This window comes from Argopecten irradians, chromosome 1 (assembly GCF_041381155.1).
Source record: "Argopecten irradians isolate NY chromosome 1, Ai_NY, whole genome shotgun sequence".
In the NCBI taxonomy this organism is placed as follows: domain Eukaryota; kingdom Metazoa; phylum Mollusca; class Bivalvia; order Pectinida; family Pectinidae; genus Argopecten; species Argopecten irradians.
In genome coordinates, this window is record NC_091134.1 from 25,786,241 (window position 1) to 25,812,990 (window position 26,750).

At 34.0% G+C, this 26,750-nt stretch overlaps 1 protein-coding gene across 2 annotated transcripts; it reads right to left on the bottom strand.

Moving 5' to 3' along the window:
• Window positions 1–15: 15 nt before the first annotated feature.
• Window positions 16–26,730, bottom strand: LOC138321997 (protein dachsous-like). Of its 2 annotated transcripts, none has more exons than XM_069266060.1 (25): window positions 26,556–26,730; window positions 20,858–21,423; window positions 19,992–20,120; window positions 19,362–19,430; window positions 16,802–18,102; window positions 16,427–16,546; window positions 15,764–15,898; window positions 13,879–15,339; window positions 13,540–13,726; window positions 12,929–13,029; window positions 11,612–11,773; window positions 11,008–11,104; window positions 10,109–10,408; window positions 9,714–9,856; window positions 9,019–9,145; window positions 8,534–8,644; window positions 7,958–8,175; window positions 7,096–7,272; window positions 6,450–6,561; window positions 4,324–4,448; window positions 3,892–4,025; window positions 2,869–3,048; window positions 2,067–2,175; window positions 1,374–1,414; window positions 16–945 (listed from the first exon to the last, which is right to left on the bottom strand). In XM_069266060.1, exons 5-25 carry the CDS (start codon window positions 18,068–18,070, stop codon window positions 846–848), a joined length of 5,409 nt encoding a protein of 1,802 aa, XP_069122161.1. In that variant the 5' UTR covers window positions 18,071–18,102; window positions 19,362–19,430; window positions 19,992–20,120; window positions 20,858–21,423; window positions 26,556–26,730; the 3' UTR covers window positions 16–845. The 2 variants fall into 2 exon arrangements, with proteins under 2 accessions (XP_069122161.1, XP_069122166.1); XM_069266065.1 differs by having other exon boundaries at window positions 20,858–21,428.
• Window positions 26,731–26,750: the final 20 nt, after the last annotated feature.

The following is a 26,750-nucleotide window of genomic DNA, read 5'->3' on the forward strand; positions in this document are numbered from 1 at the left end:
GATAAGATAAGGGGATAAATAATGATTTATTTTTATTTCAAAATAATTAAATTTACAATTGTATATATGAGAATAATGAACCATGGGTGGCAATGGGCGAAAAAGCCGTTAAACGTTATCTAATGGAAAATTGTACACTGTAAGTTGATTTCACATGGAATGGTTTACAAAAAAAAATGAAAACATGTTCAACACTAAGATACCGATCTATTAGGGAAATATCATGAAAAGTCATACTTATCAATGAAATTTGCAAAAATATCTATTTGGAAGCTTCTGAATGTTTTTGAAATGTACAGATTTTTCTATACATATTGCATTTATATCGGCATTCGCATTTGTGTTCAATGACACAACCATTAACAGTAGAGACCAGTTCGTTTCTCACCATAACAGTAGGTATGAAAAGATGTATCTAAATGCTGTTATACACATTAAGTAAAAGAAAATTACTCCTATCAAGCTACGAATAGAGAGCAAAGCAGATGATTTAGATGAAACATCGGGATTTTCTGTATACACGTGAACCTTTATATATGTATATATATTATCGTATCATATATATCATCTTGTATTCATATATAAACTAGTTCATATCTAAACCATCTTCGTGATACCAAAACAACATTTACTTTCAGACTGCGAGACGTCAAATAAAACGAAATAAACACATACATATATGTACAATTATAATAACTACTGTGTACTATTGCAGAGTTTCCAAGAAATGTAACGTAATATATATTATATAAGGTAGCATTTCACTGTATATTAACAATCAATGAATATCAACGTCATCTTCCTGATTGTGTTATATACGTTTAATTGTGTTATTAATGCTATTACTATATTCCAGTCGTGTCATAATCAGGCTCCGGGTCGTAAGCACGGTCATACTCGTCTAACTGGTCATAGTCCTCCTTTTGGTATCTGTATTTATCTTCTCTGAAAGCAGGAATGAAAATTATAGGAGATAAAGTGAAGATAATAAAACTGAACATAGAAAAATGGATATGAGCTAGGGAAGAAAACATAAAATATATCAGTAATATTTTGATATCTGATTTTTCATTTACTGTAATATTCCTAGAAATTAAACCAAGGCTGTCTAAATATTAAAGAAATGTGATCCTATTTTTCGAAGTCAAATTCTCAACTAATACAACTGATATATATATATATATATATATAGCTCAATTATGACTAGCCGGTATTTCAAGGGTTTATCCGTAATGTACCAATTGATCGAATAAATAACGTTGAACAAAATTTGTCACATTGATGAGGTTTGAATGTTACATTGGTTTTTTAGAAATAACAGGGATTATTTAAGAAAGAATGAATAAAAATGTATTTAAAACAATAAAACTTACAATTTATAATCAAATGCTCTGTTGTACTCTCCGCTAGATCTCTGTAAAGAAGTGAGCAAATTGTAAAAGATAACCGAGAAACACAACACAATGAACATTTTGTTCTCATTAAGCCTCGCCCATCTTCAACATCTGGTCATCGAATCTTTACTTGTGTTTATGCAATTTATTCTACGTTTCCTAAATTAATTTCAAGTTGAGGTTTTTTAATTGGGATGTCCTGTTGGTTTAAAAAAAAATAAAAAAAAAATGTTTGGAGATTAAAAAAATCGTTTTAATGTGCTATATTTATGTTAGGAACGCTTAAGTCGGTAAAAATGGTGTTAATATATCATGCGATATCATTTGATTTATATATCAAATAAAATTTGCATGCGAAAAAGAGAATTCATATCCTAAAATGTCCTCTCGGCTACCCGTTTGAAATTTCCTAGCAGCCTTGCTTTCAAACAGTTAGGCAAAAACTATTTTTCGAAATGTGCTAAATTTACACGGGGCTTTTTCATAAATTCAATGGTCTAAACTGGACAACGTAAGCAGAACTTGATCGTCGTTTTGTTATGTAAGCACTTTTGGAAGAGCAATGAACGCATTAAGAATGCTTTTCTTTAATTTAATTCTTTTTTCATTTAACGAGGATTACAGAGATGCTTTTCTTTGACTATTCACTTTAACGATTCATGCTAGACTTACGTTCTTACTGAGCCGTTGATATTTGTCCTCCTTCTCTCCATACGGAATATTCTCTAGTGTTGACAATCGGTTCTTAGACATTATATATTTACTTTTGATATTCCGATTTCTGCGGAATACATAAAAATTAAGACTGATTAAAATAAATCATATGATAAACATTTTATAATAAATCAGAATCATTTTCTTATAATTCCATAATTTAAGCATGTTACACCACTGTGTCATCATTAACCCTTTAAACTCTTGACTCTTTAAACCACACGATATCAAATCGTTTGTATGAATTGTCCAATCATATTTTTGCGTTTATCCTATTTGCGCTTATCGTGCTTTGCGCACAACGCACACTAAAGCTATTTGATATTTAATCTTATTGACATTATCAGCTTACAAAATGATATTCGCTACCAACAAAATGGATCTTTTTGTTTGCCATTGGTGAAGGTACACCATGTTCAATGTCAGGTTGATGACGCTGTTTTCAAAGACGACTATTTTTACTCTGACCTAATAACTACTAATCAGTATCGCCCTATCAACATCAATCTGATTGACAGTCAAACTTCAATTCAATTCTTTATTACAGTGCATTTTCGTCTCATCGGTTTGTAACAGTCATATACATGATATACATAATGTATCTAACATAACAGCCCGCACTCGCACATACCGTGTTTCAAACAGAACTTTACAGACGAATCGAGTTTTCTTTACATTCCTCATTAAATATATCTATCAAGAATGCAAGGTGGAAGAAAAATTTGAATACAACAAAACATTAGTATCTATAGTATATTACCTGGAGAACATAACTAGAAATCCAATGACGAGAAGCAGTAACAGACAGGAAGCGACCGCTATCACTGCATACATAGGAGTTTTATACAGTGATTCTTCATTACTGCCTGTATTCCTATCAGGTCTATTGGAACACTCTACGTTTCCATCACCCGTCAAGTCAAAGTGGATAATGCACGAACTGTCAAACAAAACGATAGAAACATATTCTAACTATAAAGATAACCATGAAAGATGCTATTTTTATATCAAAGTAGAAATATGTATCGAAAGTCAATAAAGTAAAGAAATAGTAATTTAGATTGCTTACCATTTATCTATTTTGGGACGAGTGGTATATGAAATTTAACCATAAAATATCTCATCTTTTGTTGGTTACGATTTAATACATTCATTTTCTCCAGGAAAAATGAGCTAGTGTTCCTAAAAGGAGTTAGTCGGCACACAATTCATTACGTAACCGTTGCAAAATATATATATATATAATCAAAGTCAAATGATATTATTTAATGTATCTAGCGATATTAGATCACGAACTTATCGTCATAATATAACTACATTTTCAAGTCAAATGTCAATCGCGCCATTTTAAAGAACACCCACACTGTACATGTACTGATTTTAACGCCTTTCGCACAAATGCTAATTCAAGTACAGCGCCAACATTTGTTCAAGCTGTCATTTGCATATTGCTAACGATATAAATACACATAGTACGACGTCAAAATAATATTTGATAATTGGATTTCGGTCTGTTGCAATATTTTAATGACTATAATATTAGTGGTTTGACATTTAACATTGAAAAACAACAACTGTACAAATTTTACCGGATTGATTAACAACAACAGGGCCAAACTACCTGTTTCATGACTATACCATAGCGCGACTAATAAGTCGATACCCAAGACCGCTTAACTTTAGACGTAAACACAGTATCGTATCTGACGGTAAATCCACATCACTATCTCATTTAACTTATGACGTAGCATTACGATTTGAATGTAGGGCTATCTTCACCTACCCTGATTTTGGCGGATTCCCTCCATCTGTAGCCACTATTGTGAGATTCACAGCTTTTATATAAAAGGGTATAGCGTTGATAACGTCATTCAAAAGGGATACGCTGCCGCTATTTTCATCAACTATAAACGTGTCCTACAAAAAGATCAATGTTCCATTACATATGTCTATCCATATAAAGTACAATTTACCAACATTCGAGCATTATATTTTGTACCTTTGCAATCATTGTGTAGACAACCATATTTTGTCGCTGCATAGTGTCGAACTATGATTGCACCAATTACCAATGTTAAGAAAAATAATATATTTATGGGTAAACCCAACGTTTTTTATTAACATGCTAAATACTTTCGATCATGAAAATCCTCGTATAGCTTTTATAATACCTCATTTGGAGATTAATCAAGGTAATATCAATTGAATGACATACCCAGAAGTTGTTCTCTAAGTGGTATGTTACATCACCATATATCCCAGTGTCGTTGTCCACAGCTATGTATGTCCCGATATGTCGGCCTTTTTTGGCACTATAAGGAAACGTGCCTTTAAAGATACCTGCAATAAAGCAAAGTAATTGTTGAATATATTCTAAAAACCATATCTATGTAAAGTAAGGAATTTTATAGACGAACTTTTTTATCAAGTATGGTGTAGAGTAGGAAAAAAATCAGGAACATATCTAATATGGTTGGATATCAAACCAGTTCTATAAAAGTTCTGTATTTGATTCATTTGAATTAATCGGCCCTTAAAAGTGTGCATACAAAAAATACAATAGAGGACTACGCCCTCGGTCAATGTTTAATTCTAGCAAGGCGGTATTGCACCATATGGACCTTATTACAAAGTTTTGTTGCATGAATTAAAGATGTTTTGTTAAGTTTTGCTAGAAAGCATCGACATCATGACATCAACATTTAAAGATATTTGCACATAAAGAATATGTTATTGAGAAACTGTAAAATAGTCCATGCTGAATGCAATTCAGCGAGCGTACTCATAAAATATATAAAAAATAAATAAATATTTAAAACATACAGTTTGGTTGCTTGGTTTGTTGATCATATTAAATTCAATGTCCTGTTAACAGCTAGGACAATTAAATGACGGCCTTTCACGTGTGCAATATTTTGTGTGTGTTGAGAGAATGCGTTGTATTAGTGTAGGGTCTCTATAGAAACTTTTGTCCTTTATAGTGCTAAACTGAAGCCAACTTTGCTAGCCAAGGGTATTCATTACGATAAAATCCCTGGAAGTCTTGGCCATCTCACGGCCAAATTAAAGTGCCGGCACTTCACCACCTGCTAGATTACCGCAGTTGAGCCTCTTCCACAAGCTGCATCACAAGCAACCAATGAAAAAGCTCGTAATAACATGTGTTATTTGTTCATTTATACTTCAGTGTCCAAGTTTGTTTAATTTTTAATTGTACTTCGTTTAGCTGGTCTAAAACATTTAATACATGGAATATTCTAAATCGTGTGTCTCGGACAGGGGACAGGCCTGTGAGTGAGGCGGTTTCAATGGATTCGTACGGAAGAGGGAAGTTAATATCCTTGATCTTAAATAATCATGCATTAGGACCGGTCAGCACATGTACAATTGCATACGGTTTGTTCATGATCGTGTTTGAACAACTGATGAACCGTATTATAAAAATTCTTCGATTATAGCTTCTAACATCTTATTACCAAGTGTTTGTGTCACACATGTTTGAAACAAATTAAAATCCAACTATTCTGCGTCGTAATGTTTTGATTATTAAATCGTTAACTTCGATTGGTAAATTTTTCCACATCAACCTATGACGGAAACAATTAAATGAGGAGGAATCGAATGATAAATTATTCATAATACCGGAGTAAATATGACCCATAATCAAAGACATCAATGATGGGAGTATCACCAACGCCAGACAATTTTTGAAAAGTTATTCTTCAGTGTATTACAATGTGTTTTCAATTTCAGTTGCATGATATCTTCCTTGCATCGTCACCTCTTAGTTCCATAAGTCATAGTACGCGGAATTTGACCAATTATTTAAGTTAGTAATTGTAAAATTAGTCGTCGGGTTTCGATGTAACTAAGAATAACACTATTCCTTAAGTAGAAGATTGTCCGTGACAAGAAATGGTCAAATTACTTACCAAGGATGTGTATCCTGACAGTTATTATAAAATGATTCCTATAGCTATAATGTATATACATAATCCTGTATCTGTTCTGTTAAATAACCGTCTGGTCACTGCAACCTGATGTCTAAGGCTACATGTATAACTACTGTGTATTTATGGGTATCCATTTTCTAAATTTGTACATAAAGCCAATATTCTAAATTTTAACATTTCCATATTATGGTACATTCGTGTCTATGTTATAAATTATAACAATTTAGTTATAAATTAGTATAATATATTATAAAATTTTCTACATTTTAACATTTCAATAATATGGTACATTATATTGTTATTATAGATTGACGACTTGTACCTCAAAAGCATTTATATTCAAATACCGTTAATCGTATTTTCATACCTACAATGTTTTTGTACTTACTTCGATTAAATTCCGGCGCCTGTTTATTAGGATCGTCGAAGTAGACAGTGAATTTTACAAAAGTGAAATTTCGGAAGTTTGTTGTCGTTACTCCTACAGCTGACAATGCAATCTATGGTAATAAAACAAAATTTATCTGCGCTGTGTGTAAAATACAATTATTATTGAGTTAGTTCTCAATAATAAGGCTCCACTTCCATACTAAAAAACCCTGTCTCAAAATCATCAATCTAAATCAGTCTTTTAAGTTGTCTTAATTACAGACTGTAATTACAAATGACACAATAACAGTAACGGCATTATTAGTTTGTTAAAAAAAACTTATAAACGTTGATGTGTTATGACCCCGAAGCGACATTCTACGTACAGGTTTTCATTTCAGAACGTGGGACATAATAGCCGTTATAAAATTAAAGGCAATGTGTCAGTGTATCATCGATATATACCTGAGTATACTAACCGGGGCTCGTTATGTCACCCCTTATATCATTAACTAGTATGGCCATTTTAACAACTATCAATTTTCTGTTGGCTATGAGCATTGTTATATTAGATAAAGCCTAGACGTCAGGATACATTTAGGTTTTGTGATCTTATGACAGAAAACCTTAATTGTTATACATGTAATGTTCAGGTATCTACTTACATCAAACGACTCGCCGGTGAGGTTTGTTAGAGGTTCCGAGACTTGGAAATATCCAGATGTTTCATTATAGGTAAATGAACTGTCATCTTGCATCACACTGTAGGTCGCACTACCATTTACTCCGAAATCTGGATCTATAGCTCTGACATACCCCACATCATCTCCGATAGCGCGATTCTGTGGTATAGCATACATACATTGTACATTAGTATAATGATTGATAGAAGAAGTAACAAGTCAAAATACGTAATTCGTAGATAATCAACCTTTGAACATATATTTTACGTATTTATTGGTGTTTTTTTTTCATTTGACCGTAGGCATTTTTTGTTTAAATATGTTTGTATTTCTTTTAATTATTCCTAAACTGATCATTGAAATTTCAAGAAATGCAAATAAGTTATTATTTATTAGCAACCGTGTATTAGTTGTTATTGTTCAAACGATTGAACTAAATGCTAAAGATATTTCGTCGTGAAAATAATCATAAATGTTCATTAAAAGCATAATGTAAATAGTCTTAACGACGGGCTCCTACTTATTTGCGCTCGTATTTTGTTTTTCTATAAACATTCATTTCTTAACTAGTATGAGTTTTGTGAGTAAACCGGTTTTGTACAGTTACTTTCAGCAGGGAATTGGTTTGAAATAATTCTGAGAAAGACATTTAACATGTACTTTAAATAGATTGATATTCGAGATACTTGTCATGAGTAGATTTATTTCAACGCAATGTTCATACATAAATACATTTTTAATGAATAAATATGGAAAAATGATATTTAATATTGCGCGGAGGATGATATAAAAACAGTGTCTACTAATCAGATGAGATACATTCACATAATTGAAAATGTCTTACATTTGATACTCGGAATGCAAATAGGGTTTGATTAAACGAAGGCCAGTTATCGTCCAGGTCCTTAACCGTTATATTTAGAAGTGCCGTATTCCGGGATTGTCGCGCGGGTTCGCCGTGGTCTGTGGCGGTTATTTCCAGCTCAAAGTAAGGATTCTTCTCTCTATCAACTGGTCTTATCTGTTGAATCATACCAGTATTCACGTCGATTTCAAAATAATCTGAAAACAAAATTATATAAGCTACATAAAATTATTTTATTCTTAGAGAAATGTCATTTCAAAAATCTTTTGATAGTTTTAACTTGATAAGTTACAGCTTAAATGTATTGAAACGTTGTATTATCGACAATTATATAAACAAAGAATATGAAGCAAAAAGTGTCGCTTTGTCACCACGTTTTTTCGTAAGTGTTCTTTAACTTTCATTTGTATCCCTGAGAGGCCAAAATTGGCACTCCTCCTTTACTCTGTTGTCCTTCGATGCCGTTAAGTCGAATCAATTGTTTTATTAACAAACTATCGGTATGACTTAAAGGTCTTCCATTTGATTTAATCAGTCATTTTACCAAGTACTTACGCCCGGTATTACCCCCGACGATCTCATATGAGCAGTTACATGTCACAAAGTCCCCGTCTTCTTTATCACATGCTGTGATAGCTAGCAGCTCATTATCTATAGTTCTCTCATCTGGAAAAGTACATCCTTATCGTTCATATGGTTAATATAAGCAATCGTACATATAAACGTATTCATCTTTCTCAACGAGCAAATTTGAAGTATGTAAATACACATGCATATGAATATATCAATGCATTCTCAAAAAGATTGCCTCTTAATCTTTCATTCATTAAACGAAAACAGAAAACAATATAAATCTGATAACTAATTCTTTAAGACAAAGAAATTTCAACAGGGTTCATTCTTCTGATCTTCAGAAGTAAGTTCAAAACTATCGTTAAAATTCATACAAGTATAATGTATGTTGATATAAATACATTATGATCCATACTAGTATAATGTACAATGAATTATATATTTGTATTACAGTTCGTCATACTTACCATTGATCTCCCCGAAGACCTCTACTATATCATGCTGATATTTCGGGTATGGGACTTGTGTACCGCTACACTCACCGTCCCCTTGGAACCATGGCTGTGTGTTATTGCTGATAATATTGATGGTTACCTGAGAAGTATAAATATAGTGATACATATGGGATAAAGAACGTTCCTATCATTAACGAAGATCATTTACGGACGAACTGTTTTGTATGACCCTGGCTGTTGATAAGACGTTAAACTAATAAAACTCTTGAAAGCCATGTATGTGTCGTAAAGCACCCCTTAAGTTCCCTAACTGTATCAAAACATACTTATGCCTCCATACTGATTCCAGACTTGATACATTGACATTCTTACACAATCAATGCAAGTCAAAGTTTAAAAACTAGACGAATATATTCCTTTTTCCAACAATCAAGTGTTCATTTCAAAAGTGGAATAACCATTTTGTAATTACAGTGTATGTTATTATTTGAAAGGCAATATCAATTTCATAATCTTCAGTTGTAATTGTATCCTCTTTTTACAGATACATATCTGTTATATAGAGTTTGGAGCTTGTTACTACGTGATATAAGGTGATTCTGGTCACGTCATATTTTACTATAGCGAGATTGCGACAGTGTCCCGAAGAAAACAATGAAATTCCTACGTCTGAATCATCAAAGATATCGTTACTTATGTTTGCATACCGAGGTGATATTTGTCAATGGAGGTAAACCGCTGTCGGATACGTTCACTTCAAGAACTGCCTGGGCTAACGTAAATTGGAACAGGTCCTTGGTAATGGTTAATTCTCCGGTATCTTCACGTATTCCAAAAAAAGTTGTCGACTCTGAAATTATTCCAAACAAAACATCCAGTTACAGTAATTCAGAAAGGAAAAGCAGATTTCCATTATCGTGCTGTACTTTTATTATTTTATGATTGTATTATGGAATTTGTAATATCTTTTTAATCATTGTAGATGAATGGCCTATCAAATAAATGAATGAGTTATTTTCATAACAATTAAAACATACATTAATGCATAGACATACATACATAAACACATAGATACCTAACATATCTATATATATTTTAGTACCTGTCTTATTAGCAAATCCGTACGAAAGCCGTGCATTTTCATCAGTGTCCGCATCTGTCGCGTTTATCTGGAGCACGATATCGCCGACCTTCCCATTGGTGACGTTGACAACGTAGGGGCCGTGAGTTTGTGGGTGGTTGTCGTTTACATCCTTGACAAATAGGTGTACTGAACAGTTGCTAGAATATTTGGGCTCTTTATTCGCCACCGTCATCAGACAGTCATATTCTTGCTGCGACTCGTAATCGAGAAGTTCTTTACTCAAAACACTCATGGTGGGATATCCATAAGTATCGGATGCTAGAAACAAAACAATATACGTATTTCATAACAAATAATCTCGTTAAAACGGTTTTATATACACTACAGTTTGATAATTTATATAGGAATTGAACGGCGTTTTGATTGCGTTTAAAGTGATATAAAAGCTATTGGATACAGGCATATTCCATGTAGCGCGTTAGAATGTATATATTGCACTTCGTTCGATTCATATTGCACTTCGTTCGATTTACTCCCGGTGTTCTTGTTGAGCTGATGACACATGACCAATAAAAAAGGTCGAAAGAACTTGATATTTCAAGAGAGAAAAAAATTGTGCATAAAGTTTTTCATTCAATGTTATTAATGATATGATGCTATAAAATTAGATGTTGCTTCATTTGTATTAATCTACCTTTCAATTCTGAACACTATTACAAATATACTGCGACGAAGAATTGATGTTAAAAACAACGTATGTAGACAAATTTACCTTAGTATGAAACTTAAAATCAATATTCTCTTATTTTTCTATTGTAACGAAATCAGAGCTAGATCATTTAGGCATTCTAATACCGTAAAGTTTTTACTTTTTTTCTTGTTTCAAATATTGGATATGATTTACGTGTTAACTATACCTGGCTTCAGTGGACAAGCATCTGTGTTGAGTATACCCAGACGACTCACTCTGAAGTTCGTTTTCCCATCCTTATCTTCTATTTCAAAGTCAAATACCTAGATCAAAAGGATGTGGAACTAAAGTAGAAACAAAGGAATCGCACGACGAACAAAATAATTAATCAATAGCAAGTTAAACAGGCAAACACGTCCCACTACTATCTTATCTATGCTATGATTACAAGATGTGAAAAATCTTATGTCTAGATCTCTTCTAATACTATGCATAATACAGAAAATTCCGATCAATCTTGACGATGAGATTATGAAAAATCCAATTTCTAGACAAAGTGATTGCAATCTGGCCTTCAAGCACTAAATGGTTAAGCTTTTCGACATTTTATAACTAGCCTTTATACTTGCTATCTGCCTCTAGGTCAAAAGAGCAAGGTCCATTTTAACCAGACAATTGTAACCTGGTAAGCTTTTGGGTTCAAATCTGTTACAACTGCTACTTTTGACCATCATATTAGTAAACAGTAACGGAATCAAACAACCTTTCGACTCTTGTAAAGAAGATCAAGTAGAATGGTATCTAATTACATAACATTTTTTCATACGTACAACACTATCTACAGTAACATTCTCAAACACATCGACGTTATATAAACAGGCCTCATCACCACCGCTTGCGTTAACGAATGTAGGGGGGTTGTCATTGACATCGTTAACTAAAACTTCAAATGTTCGTGTTGTTCTCAGTGGTGGACGTCCTTTATCCCGCACCTTTAAAGTAAAAAATATTTTTTTTATAATCGATTCAGCAAAAGGAAAACACCTGTCAATGAACAGAAACAAACCGCTCTATCAACTGAGCAAAATAAGCAACCATCCTTCAGCTGAGTGACAGACATTCCAAACCACACTAACCCCATTTTGGCCCTGCAGGTAGGGCGTAAGAATTGTACCTGCTGCCCCTATTGCATGATCGTAAAAGGCGAATAAATTTAGGATCTTATCTTTTCTTTCTCCCTAAATTACTTTGTTCTTCCTAGAGTCTCCTTTGACATCACCTCACTTTTGGCCTTTGGTTGAGCGCTCGCCCCTGTGAGGAAGGCTCTGGGTTCTGGCCGAAACACACCAAAGTCTATAAAAGTGGTAGTTTTTGCTCCTGCCTAGCGCTCAGCATAACGGGAGTGGGACGACTGGTTTGCCAGTATAAATATATATAAATTTGTCAGTATAATGTGACCGGGTTTGGTGTGTTGCTTGGTGTCTTCTTCGGCATGCTTCAGTGATATATCACTATAAAAAGGGCAACAGTTCCACTATACAAGAAGACACAAAACGAATATACCTCAGTCTCCCGAAACACGCACCTCGCACAACATACACGCAACACACCGCATACATGGGAGGCCGTCCTCACATGACCATAGCTGGTAATAGGACGTTAATTAATCAAACAAACAAGCAAACGAACTAACCCCATTCATTTAGCAAACCAAAATTATAACGACATATGTATATGCAGTAATATTGAATATCACGGACAAAAATAAAATATTTAAAAAACAATATACACCATATTGATAAGCAAATATCAGTAATATTTTCTTACATAAGTGAGGTAAAAAAAGGACAAAAAACATATTAATAAATATTTTCTTATATGATTGAGAAAAAAGAAAGACAAAAAATATATGAAGAAATCACATGTCAAAAGAAATATAAAATGTTCAATGTAAGCTTATACACAAAAGAAGAATATCATCATAATAGATTCATGAAGAGAAAGTGTTTTCTATTTATCTTCAACCGTCGAGCACTTAAAGATATAGTAATCAAATAGTTATAGTCATCGAAAATAACACAGATAACAGACAAGTCAGGTGTTCCACGCAACCATCGGAACCGAGCAAGTTTATCCCATTGTTTTACCTCCATTGTGATGTTGTATTGTTTCGCGGTCTCGTAGTCTAGAGCGCGCACCACTGATATATAACCGTTGGTTACGTTCACCTCAAAATTTAACTCGTCACCTACAACATGAATGTCATACAAAATACAATCTAAATTAAATGAGGTTAACGCGGTAATATAAATACGTATGATATGTATTGACATAAATGATGAATTGGTTTGTCAGTTTAAACATGAATCAGCCGTATTCTTTATTTAGCAACATTAAAATTAATGTTACTATCTTGAAAATCTTTATTTTTGTCTATAATACCTCGATGTTCCGACCTGTAACATTCAATTATGCTTTAAGTGCGACTTCACCCATAAAAACAATATCACCGCATTAACAAAATACTGACATCCTGTGCCATCCCACGAACAAAATATTTTGGAATGTCTATTATTAAGGTTAATGGAAATCATAATTGAGCGTTAATCTTTGAATATTGATGTGTGTCAAAGGCTTTTCAAGGATACCTCGAAACATATGATACAAAATAACTATCGATAATATTATTGCGAGTATATCTTATAATCTACACAAAACAATTATTCATTTGTTGGTAAATGACGTTTAATGTCCTTACCTTGTTTCGGTTCCTGGTTCGTTATAGTGAACACCAATGTGCCATTATCGCCGAGGTCATCATCCTCCGCCATTTTCGATCCTGTTCTTGAAATCATGTGGTTTAGTACGTCTTCGTTAACGTCGAACTGTTTCAGTCTGGTCACGAATTTTGGGGGCTCGTTCACATCTTCAACGTGGATAGTAACCTGCATTGTCGGTAAGGAATAGATACTTTAGTGGAAGGATATTCAATTTAATTATTAAGAAATGAATTATGTATCTAATCATAACAATAAAACCTAAATAGGGTATTCCGTGCATGTCATTCATGAATCGATAAACATTGTATTTTACATACCAGTGTTAAATCCTCATCGTTGTTTTCTTGAACGGACGCTAGAAATGTGTATAAATCCTTGGCCTCTCTGTCAAGGATCCCACTCTTCATGACTTCTCCGCTTCGACGATCAAGATGAAATGATGCATTTGAAGTCATTAGAGTATTGTCAGCAATTTGCCCATCAACTGAGCTGATTAATGTAAAACTTAAATTTGATGTCTTATTATTCTTAATCCAAAGTTTGCCGATCGTTGTACTATCATCATGCACTTCCGGAACTGTTAAGATGAAGTTACTGCTGTTAAATGTCACTCCTGTGTCACCTCCTGTGGTGTCGAGGTAGAACTGGATAAACGCATGTGACGACATAGGTGGGTTTCCTTTATCTGTGGCTTTCACTTCACATACATCATGAAGATGTTCTGGTGTTTGTTGAGTTGTTGAGACCGCGCCAGCATCAGTGATCGTGAAGTACCTCTTGTATTCCTGACATAAGAAGAGATTGAATTGCCCGTTATCCCCAGTATCCTTATCTGTCACTTCTAACAATGCAACGAGTTTTGGAGAATTAAAATCGTTTGCAGTAACGTTCACCATCGTAACATTACTTTTAAATCGAGGTGGATTGTCGTTTACATCTTCTACTTCAATCACAACATGAGTTGTAGAGCTTCTGCTGGGATTGCCATTATCTGTAGCTGTAACAGTAAACTCTATTTTCGGGGTTTCCTCGTGGTCTAGACTATTATTGGAGAATATTTCTCCATTTTTGTTTACATTAAACGCTGGAAATTTAGGGAAAATACTAAATATGATTGCGCTGTTATTCCCGGTATCCTGGTCGGATGCACTGACTGAGCCAATGGAAACGTTGGAGAAGTTGTTTTCCGGTACTTTGAATCTGTACTCGTTTTGTGTAAAAACTGGATTATTGTCATTAACATCTAGAATCAGTATCGATACTGTCGCGGTTGCCGTATGGCGTGGGTAACCATTGTCTCTGGCTAATAAAGTAATATTAAAGCTGGCGATGGATTCTCGATCAAGATGTCCTCGTGTTGTTATCATCCCAGTGATCTCGTCAATGCTAAAATAACTGCTGTATACCGAATAGCGAATCTCCGCGTTTTGACCAATGTCCAAGTCTGTAGCTTTGACCTTCCCAACCTCTGTTCCGTGGTGTGTGTCCTCCTTTATGCTGTATTCGTAAAAATCTTTTGTGAACACCGGAGGATTATCATTTGTGTCCTGGACTATGATTGACAGAGTAGCAGTGGCGTTTTGGTCACCAGTATCTCGCACATGGAGACTTATTCTATATTCATTTGTTTGCTCTCGGTCAAGGACTTTTTCAGCGGAAATCGTCACAACATCGTTAACAATCTTTAGATTAAAGATACCTCTGGGTTCTAGTGTCACTGTCAGATGACCATGATCTATCTCGTCTTTGTCGGACACTTTTATTACTCCAGCATCAGACTGTGAAAACGAAAGTTGGTTATGACTTAAAATAACAATGTACCATACAGACTCGTACATGACGTTAGGGATACCATATCATTGTATCGTCCCTTTAAAATTCACCCGTGATGTCAAATCCATTAATAATGTAAAACAACCTTAACCAAAACCTAGAATAGGTCCAACAAAGTCCAAACATTCTTAATGGAAAGTAACAAAACTGTCGTGATTTAAAATTTAAGATATTGGTAAATAGGACTATTTTCAATAATTTCTCTCATAATCATTTAGTGATTTTGTATTGGATATAACTAGTTAGATGAGATACATCGAAAGAGTGCTGCTGAATAAAAAAAAATCCACATTATTGAGAAATGAAATTAAACATCCCAATAATTTGATAATGGGAGTTGAGGATCCGTTGAGGAGAACTTTGACTTACGAATGTGACTTGCTGAGGTACGGTCATGTTTTCCATCACACTACCTTTGAAAGTGCTTATACAAGATTCAGCGTGATCAAAGCATGGCGGGTTATCATTTATATCTGTGACTGTGATGGTAAGATCGCCCATTATCTACAACAATAGTTTTCATCGTCACAACAATGACCATATGATTTACTAAGGCATTGACGTTCACTGAAGTGTATCCAATATCTAATAATAAAATTAAAGTAAGTAGAGTTACTCTTACTCAATGATATATAGAAACATTGAATAGCATAATGTAGTTATGTAATGTATTTAGGGTTTACGTTGAAAATTTTCCTAAAATTAAGATGAAAACATGGATATACCTGTAACTTTACGTACTAATTATAGAACATTACATTTTGTAATGAATTTTAGTCGGTGTCAATGTGATATGAAGAGACAACAAAGCGATTTTATATTCAATATGAATAGATTTCAGTTTAAGGTGCATATTGAAGCCAAATACAAAACAACAAAGTTATTTTGAACTATTTACACGTAACATGTATCATAATTCATCTATAATCAGTCTAGAAATTTAATGTCTCTTGTGTGATGATAAGCGATATAGATCTTGCTGTCCTTTATAAAACGCACGAAAGAGTAATTCCACGTAAATAACTAACATACCGTGATTGTGCACGAATCCTCATCGTCTAAATTGGCTTGGATTCCGAAGGTTACTTTGTTATCACGGAAAACGCTAGGAAGATTCTCTCTATCGAGTTTTTGTTTAGACGTCACTAATCCCTGTAATACATGTAAAACAATTCAATATTATCATACTCTTTTCCTTTCATAGATTCGATGAAATCGCTGAACAGATTTATAACGTACACAATTTTCCTTACAGAGAACTCTCATGCATTTGCAGTTTATATGAGACTTATACGGATTTCACAAACCTCTTTTTTCTATGTTTAAAATATAAAATAATAAAATACCTATGAAATTACATTGCGTTTGATGCATTGTGATACACTGTATGTATTAAGGTGTACTTACAGATGTTGGATTCAATCTAAAGTATTCGTTATCCCTCGTTGTCATGAATTTAAAGTTAGTATAGTTCTGGACGGAGACGTTGGCAACAACATTAGGTGGATTAAGCTCTTCTTCCAATGTCCCGTTGAAGATAAGATTGAGGTTAGCGTTTTCATTGCTCAGCTTCAGAATATCAACCACTATATGGCACACTACTGTTGCAACCCCGTCACTGGCGTCTACGGTGAAGGTGACGCTGTCTCCAAGATGTGATGTAGTGATAGCCTGTATGGCAGTGATGACGCCATTGTCCTCGGATATCTCAAACACTTTGGCGTACTCAGCATCCTTTATATGATAGCTAACTGTACCTACAGTATCCTCGTCTGTAGCTTCTACAGAACCTATGTATGTCCCGGATGGTGACCCTGATATCACCGTAAAAACGGGATTCTTATCGACGAATACAGGTTTTTTGTTGTTGGCATCTACCACCGTTATTTGACCTGGTATCCTTATAAAGGTTGTTGCTGGTTTCCAACTTATACGGATTTCAAATATAAACTCTCTGTTGTTGGTATTTGAAAAGTCAAGAATACCCGAAGATCTTTTTAAGTCACCTGATTGGGTATCGAACTGAAAGTATCTAAACAAGTCAGATTGTGTAGAAGTATCAATGAGCTCTAAAACAAACGGATTGACTGAAGCATCCTGACGGAAATTCCCCACATTTGTGTTTTCTGGACTGATTTCTGAAACTTCTCGACTGAAATCATCTCGCACAACCAGAATCAATAGCTTTGCAACATGTCTTGTGTCACCAGCCGTGATAGTCATACTAACATCTAATTCTGTGAAGAAGGCATATATAACACCTGTCTTCCCCATGTCTACAAATGAAATGGTTTTTGTACAGAAAATGTCCCCATTGGCGTCCACACTGAAGTAGTCACTGTATTCGCCTATAAGTCTATAGACCAGTCCACTAGGACTAGTGTATTTATTGAGTCCTGGGACCTCAGTCAAGAAACTTCCGCGCCTTGTTCCTTCGGCTAGCGTGATTTCTTTGGTTTCCACAGACGTAATGTTAGGAAGTATATTCACTTCAGAATGATCTGTTATTGTCGAACCGTCAGATAAAATGGAGGAAACGATCAAAGTCAGACGTACAGGATTGATGTAAACTATGTTGTCGGTTTTCATTACTGTTACTACAGACAATGGATTTGACACAGTGGCAAGAAAGTCACCGGTATCTGGTACCAGAGATACAGTGCTTCGTATATCCATTCCGGCTACGTTGATCAGCGGAATTTGTCCGACTGGAATACAAACAAATACTATATTTTAAAAGTTATGTGTGTCGTAATTTCCATACTCACGGATCAAGAATACTAATGTTCAAAAGACATCATACATGTTTGTCTTCTTTGCCTTTGGATGTTTTTCACGGCTAAATTCGTAAAATCTTATGGTTTTCTACAGATTACAGAAGAACACAATGACATGTCAAAGTTTTCGCCCAGTTATGGCATATATCACTTTAAAGACTTAAAAAGCTTAAGATAACATTCAGAACGTCAGGCGTATACTATACATATCTGGAAGATTTTTCGTGGTGAAATTGATATAAAAAATCATATACATTTTAAGTAAAAATGTACATGAACATTTCCCCCCCGGTTGTACCGCCCCGATGTATCGTCAACCCCGCATACTGTAAACAAATGTTTAAGTTATATCATCCAAAGACATCTTCTATTCAAATCTTAAATGATATTCAATGTGCTTGATATATGAACCCATATAATAAATAGATACATTTATCACATTTTTCGCAATGAAGGTTATATAGTGAAAATGCAAGTTATTTTTTCACTGGAGAGAAAATATCACTTTCGATATTTTCACTCGCTTTTGACCATTCGGAATGCAGCATTGACAGTGAAAATATCATTTTGATTATTACGTCATTAGTTGGTGCACAAAACTGACGTCATATTCTTGTGTAGAAATATGACGTTATGCTAAAAATATCGCGTTATAATCACAAAGGCAAATTCATCTGTAAAATACATTAGCGGAATAACCTTTGGCGGAACTAGTAGTGATGGTCTTATGTAAATGGAAGCGCGAAACCAAATGAAATAAATAAAACATCCTTTGTTTCTTGATGAATACCAGTATGTGCTTTGCTTTGAAAATATCATTTTGATTATTACGTCATTAGTTGGTGCACAAAACTGACGTCATATTCTTGTGTAGAAATATGACGTTATGCTAAAAATATCGCGTTATAATCACAAAGGCAAATTCATCTGTTAAATACATTAGCGGAATAACCTTTGGCGGAACTAGTAGTGATGGTCTTATGTAAATGGAAGCGCGAAACCAAATGAAATAAATAAAACATCCTTTGTTTCTTGATGAATACCAGTATGTGCTTTGCACTCATGAGAAAATATCAAAGTTTCAACCTCAATCGATGAAATAAAAATGGTATTCATCATTATTAGTTGCTTTAAAGTCAAAAGACGTATACATAATGACCTGTGTGTATACTGTTGTTTAAATACTGTACCTTTTGTATTACTTGGAGCATCTGATTGAATAACAAAGGCGTATTCCGTTTCGAGTATGTTTGGAGGAACTGAAAAAACAAAACTTTTCTCAAAATCAAATGTTACATATTGTACCAACGACCAAAACGTTTAGATTTTATTTATTTTTACTTCATATGAAAACAAAAACGGGTACAGAATATTACAATGGCTTTAATGACGTAAAAGAGGCAAATATAAGACTATATGAATCTATATCATTGATGAATTTACTGATTAGATTCAGGTCATCACAATATATTTTTTTTGGCATATTAAATACTTTATCAATATTTAATATATATGAGTACTTAATTATTACATTAATCTCGAATATGTTCGCAATATTCGCAAATACTGTAAATCACTTTTATCTCGCAAGTACTTTATTTTGTGAATATATAATAGCGCAATTCATGATTTCATAATGACTTTTATTTCGCCAGTAATACAGATATTTACCTTAAATTTTCAACAAGATTAAAAAGAATGAAAAAAACACACCGTTAAACAAATGTGCAACCGAATGTCATACTAATATCCTTACTAGAAATCCCTTCGACAATTTATGCGATTAAGAAATATATATATAAAATGCATCAGCCACTTACTAGAAACACATGTTGAGCCGTTCTGTACGTATTTCCGGACACATTCACATCTCCACACTGTACCCGTATTGACACAGGAGGTATGCGTCACAGAACAAATGGCTGTACTGGAGTGCTCGCCGCAGTCATCTAAATAGATTAGTCGATTGATACCACGAATTAAGTTTTAAATATAGTAACTACATTGTATTGCCATATGCTTATATTTGTCATAGTGAAATTACTTTTTTTAAAGCAAAAACAAATTACTGATGCTAAACAATAGGTAATTGGAGCCGATAAATTCCATAACATTTTGTGGGTAATTTTGAAGAAATTAGCTTCATTTGAATAGTTGCAGTAAATTTGGATAATAGTCAACACATACCTTATGGATTAATCAAAAGAGTATCTGTCGATTACCCGAATACAAAGTTCAAGTCCCACGACATTATCATTCTATTGTTTTGACTGGGATTCAGATTTACATCTATGGATATACTAACATCAGTTTATCATAGGCGCAGTTCATTCTAGTCTATATATTGCTTTAACTTGTCGGATTTGTTCCTGTGTTTTACATATTACACGTGTTTTATTAATCAAACATTTGATGTTGAAACTATGTATAATAACATCGAACCCGAATAAATGTCTATTGATAAATTTGCTGTAAGTTTTATAACATTCCGTTGCTTATATTTATTTTATTTACTAAAATAGTTAAACACGTAGATTTCTACATTTGTGAGCAGGTATTGATTTACTTATGATATAATTGCTTCATTTGGAAAGTGACCCTGTTCAGTGAAGAATTAACGACGTTCCTCTCACAAATAAATGACGTCACAATACATGTTTACAAGAGGCGATAAGTACAAACATACCATGAAGTCCAACAGAAGGGCGATCTCCAATCCCAGGGCGCGTCGGTCCATATGTCGGGTTGGATGTCGATGGTATTTCTGTTGTTGCATCAGCAGTAGTTGTAATAGCTAAACACAGAGAAATCAGTATAAGATTGGCGTTCTTTTATGTGATGTTATTCACAACGTTGACCTATTCCTACATTCTGCACACACACCTATGTATAGGGAGGGGTTAGGGGTGGGGATTGGGTCTTACCTTCTTGATTAGCTCCTGGAATCCTGACTTGCTTAGTAAGAAAGTAATACTTACCGACATCCAGCGTTACAATACTCACATGCGCATGTATCACTATATCCATGCGTGCTGCGATTCTCCATTCGTGCTGTAATCACTGTTTAAAATAATAAGTAAACATTTCATACAAATCGTTATAGACTTTAGATTGGCTGCACGAAAACTACTTATCTTATTAAATCCCGTGATGTAGTTAGCATTTTTCTTTATTTTGTCCTTTCTTCCCGCCTTTCCGTCCACTAGTCTGGTCACGTTCCACCCCCGGAGTCTGTTCACTTTCATTCGGAATCTGTGCTTAGGAAACGAACACTAAATGTTTAAAATGATATTTTGGTATTACACGTATGGGTTTTGTTTCATGAAAAACACCAGGCCATATTCCATATACAGTATTTACTATTTCCAATAAATGCTGAATCAATTCTCAAATGTTTTCAAACTTGTAGCTGAGCCATCACAACTTTCAAACAAATATGAAAATCTAGTGTAGTCTGGGGGTTCGTAATACAGTGTATTGTTTAATCGTCAGTGGGGGTTTTCAGTACTCTCAGGATTTCCTTCACCATGGAAACCATAACTGTAATCAGACCTTATTTCAACTTTATTTCATGTTGAACTTAACAGCTCTTCTTACACATGATTAAGATAGATATAAAATATCCAATATATGCAATATAATTTATGTTGGACCCCATCGATCCTACATTAACTCGGCATTTTGTTTTCCAAGTAATATCATTCCAATGCTTTGATATTGTATCCGGTTTCTCTGACAATTCAAAGGATATCTGATAGCTGGTTATTGTTGCGATCAAAATTATCGCGATTTGGTCAAACGGGAAAATGATATTTTAGCGGTGTTAAATGTTCGCGATCTGACTGGGTATATATGATTCAAACGTTAATTGATATTTCGCGGTTTACATTTTCGTGATCAAAGCAATGTCCCGCGAAATCGAGACAATTATCCCTGCGAAAATAACCGGCTATAAGGCTATAGAAAAAGGTAGTATTCCATTGTCAAACAATGAACCTATAATATAACAACACATAATTCCATTATGCTGATTAATAACAGGAAACATATATATCGTCGGCGTTTTATGTTTTTAATGATTCAATAATGTTTTGTTCGTCTTCACCCGATATTACCATTATATGAATGGTGGCAGTTAGACAAACAATTAACATTTCTTGAATACCAGGGTCCAGAACCATGAATCAATATTAAAGTGTTTGCTTAGTAGCCAATCCAAATTAGCGTAACCTTATATAACGTTCTTTGTGGTTGGAAATACATACATGGTATATTTAGATTTGTTATTGTGATATGTTATCTTCTACCGTCAAAGCAATAGTAAGCCTAAAATTGACTTTTAAAACTTGTAATGTGTATCACAAATTTGTTCCGAAACATTGTTCAATAAATTTATTTTCTTAAAGAATAATAATTCAAACACGAACCATTCACAAAACAAATAAAATCCATCGTTGCTACACTGCAAAGGACTTGTCGTTATGAGTATCTGGAGATATCAGCGCACGATAAAGTACAAAATATTTATGATAGTTCCTTGTTGCTTATAAGAGATTTACAATTTTACAAAACAGTACAAGGCGTTCGAACTTTAAACTATGATTCACATAAAGGTGTCTGTAATGGAAAAGGGGCTAGAGGATCAACAAGGCATCTAAAGTATTTTGTTATTACAAGTTGCACGTAATACATTTCAACTTGATTTTAAATCAATAATTGACATCTATTTAAAATGAAGGTTGAAACTGTTTAGTTAACTTGTTTAGTTAGGTCAGTAGGACGATAGTGATCGAATTATTCCAATATTAGCCATCCACGCCGAAATCGTTTTAAATCCCATTCGGGTATCGGAGCTGCTAGCTGGTATTGAATTGTTTCTCCGTGTGCCAGAAGTTAGCTTTGCACACAAATTATATATTTAAGGGTTCTTAATTACGTGCAAATGTTTTTACCAAAATACCTCTTGCAATATTTCTCTAATCCATGATACCGAGACATTATAATTATGAATATTTTCGTTAGGTATGGACATTACATAGTTTAACAAATTGTTTTCTGAATCAAACATTACATAGTTTAACAAATTGTTTTCTGAATCAAACCTCAAACGATCTTGTCATGTATTCTGTAGATACAATGTACTACAACTCACTTGTACAAGGTTCCGTTCGTGATGTAACTGTATGTGCGTCTAGAATACCATGGGGTTTTGTTTTTGGATTAAACTTGTTTAAGGACTGCTGGTACAATGTAATTGGTTTTATTGATGGGCCATAGCAAGGTCTTCAAGAGGAAAATCCCTGACGAACGGTAAGTATCTAAAACTATCCCCAAAATATCTGCCTCTTTACTGTGACTAAAAGTTGTAGCGTTAATGTGATAACAAATATGTATCGTTTGATGATCAGGATTCCTTATGATAAATCAAATATCTGCATCATCTGCATCCAATATAACGTGAGAAACATGATACTATGTTAAGTGGTTCAATACAGGTGTCAGTACAGGTATGTCATAATCTTCTCTCTAGGAGTTCTGTCGTGCCACTACCACTGGTGGATCAAGTGTCATTACGTATGGTAATATATCGGTAGAGGTTATAAACAGGCATATTTATAATGCTATTTAGAACAACAATGACATAACTGTTTTATCATAAGTCAATAGCAATAAAAAAATTGATCCTGTAAAGAAAGCCTGAGATAAATCCTGTCGCTCATATCTCTGTGAAGGTAGGTTATTGATTTAAACCGAAGATTTGATAAGATTACACGTAGAAAGGTCTTGGAGGACGGAGGAGGGTTTGTATAAGATATCCTGTATTGATACCAAGATAGAGTAGTGCTGTAGTTGCGTCATACTTTGGTTTGGTTTGGTTCATAGGATTTATGTCCTAGTAACAACAGGGTCATTTAAGGACGGCGTCCTAGGTGTGCAATGTGTTAAGGTATGTGGTTGTCTTCATATATGGAAGGCTCTGGTATATAAGTGCTGTCTCCTTGTAATTATGTACCTCTTGCCCTTTTAAAGTGCTAGCTCACTGAATCATTCCACCGAAGACACCAACCGAGCACATCTTAGGCTGTCACATTATACTGACAACAGGCAGGGTATTGATGTAATACTTCAATATGAGTTTATATATAATAAATATCAAATATAATAAAGGTGCTGGTTATCTATGTAACAACTACTATTTAATATGTTAAATATTGAACCCAGAGATCTATATTGTCTGTTATTGTATAATTTATCCAAAGTATCACGTATCATCTGAATAGGGTGGTTTATTAAGAACACCAACAATAATCATAAAAGACGTATAGTAGTAAATTATTTCAATTTCGTTATTACTACACCATAAAATCATCTCGATTATAAATTTGTTATAAAACATTTACTGCATACTTTGGCCTTGTTCCAAATAATCCAACACAATCGGAATTTCAATGTGTGAGTAAGTTCCTGATAAGCATGCACGGATTAGAGTAACCAATAAATCAACTAATGGGACGTTATCATCTAAAACATCTAAAAATACCAATGAAATGCCAATAAAATCAATAGATAAATACATGCATATAGCTGTCTTAATTATACACTGTTACGAGCTTTGTATCACATACGGTAAATATAATGTACCATGTCAATATGATTAAGAAAAAGCGCAACGACATGCAGGCTCTAAAAGTTACAAAAATTAAATAAAAGCAAGCGTCACTAAAATTAATGACGCTTCATTGTCGGGATCGTATTGTCAGTCATATTAAGAAAAATAGTTCTTTATGCAACAGCTGCAAAACATGTTGTATCACTTGAATTTATCACATTTTTTTGTATTTCCTTGCAATTGATTCAATTTCAATTGTGTTCACATTGGAAAAGGGCAATGACATACTAAGTACAGACGCACTGATGAAAGGCCAGAGAATCGTAATGCGTGCCATGTGCTCATGTGGTGCTATGGCCACTTATGGAGCTATGGCCACTTCTGGAGTTGCATTGTGATATGTTCCTATTGCCGTGGCAAGGAACTTGTTCTATTTTACATTTTCGAATTTAAACCACTCTGTGGTTTCATTTTTACAGCTATTCTTGTCATTTTTCTATGCATGTCAATTCATAAATGCATGTGTTTAAATTTCATGCTTTTTCCTTTTTTCTTGTGTTATTTTCTTCACAAGAAATCAATGAAAAAACCTATTGACATTATTGAATGTTTGAGTTTTTTGCTTTGATTTTTTCTACAACGGAGGCATAGACAGTATACTATTAAATTGATAGACCTGTCGTTGGCTGGTAATATTCCTTCTGAAAACCAATGCGTTTATTTAATTCCAAAATCTGAAACGTGCTTGGATAAATCTGTAAATTACAAAACTTATTACAAAACGCAGGTGCTTTAGCAAATCAATAAATAGGAATACTTCATTAATAAAAAATAAACGGAAATCTATAACAGGTCCGTCATGTACGAGTATCTGATCAAACAGAAGAGATCATATAAGCCTATCTTATCAAAAAAGATATCGGAATTGAAGTGACATGACACCGAGCATAAAATAATACTACAAAGTTCTACATCTCGAACACAAGACCTGTTACAGAGCCTAGCCTTCTCAGCGAAATGACTGAAGTTTTAATTCTTGATACGCCAAGGGGGAAACTAAAACAAGAAACTTCATAAAAAAAGGAAACGTGTACATTTAAAGGAAAACTGATCATAAAAGAATTCATAAACGCACTAGGATATCATAATCAGATAATTATGAAGCTGAAAATTTTCGCTTTTTATATTATCATGATAAACAACAACAAATATCTATGTCAAATCCGGGCCACGTCTCACTTAGATTTTGATAACAACCATATCTATAAAGCATATTACAAAACACTAAGTTATCAGATGTCACTTCCCATAGTGTTGTATAGTGTTATAATATCTGTCGATAAAATTACATGACCGTGAGTTCTACGGTTCCTACGTGTTGACTTCATGGACTGCTTTAACTATTTTCTCCATAAAATCAATCGGTCCTTCATTAATGTGCATGGGTCATGTGATATGATAGTGATATATTATTATATATATTGTAGGAATATACTAGATCTGTTAACATTATTATGCTAAACGATTTGTCGCATTATTTGCCAGACGTCTTGTATTAATTTCAATCCGTGGTTTACAGTCAGAAAAATTATTCGCAGTTTTGTTTATTTATCTTTTTTTATTTATTTATTTTTATTTACTTATTTTTTGTTTGGTCGATCGCATAAATAAATACTATACCATGAATTAAATTGCAATATGCATGCATATGACTATACATCTTTACAACGTTGAAATAAAGAAGGTCGTGAAAAAGTGTCATTCTTATACTCACAGTCCATCGCTAGTTCTGGAATAACTCTTTGTGTGTCTTTAGTGTGATGTCTACTTTGGAGCTCTCTAGATAGGACGCGTTCTTGGTTACGTCTTGTTACGTGTGGTCCGAAGGGCAGTTGTGAACCTCGAGATTGAACATGTAACTATAACCTACCTTTTTAGCCACAACCCGGAAGAATAAACACATGACAAA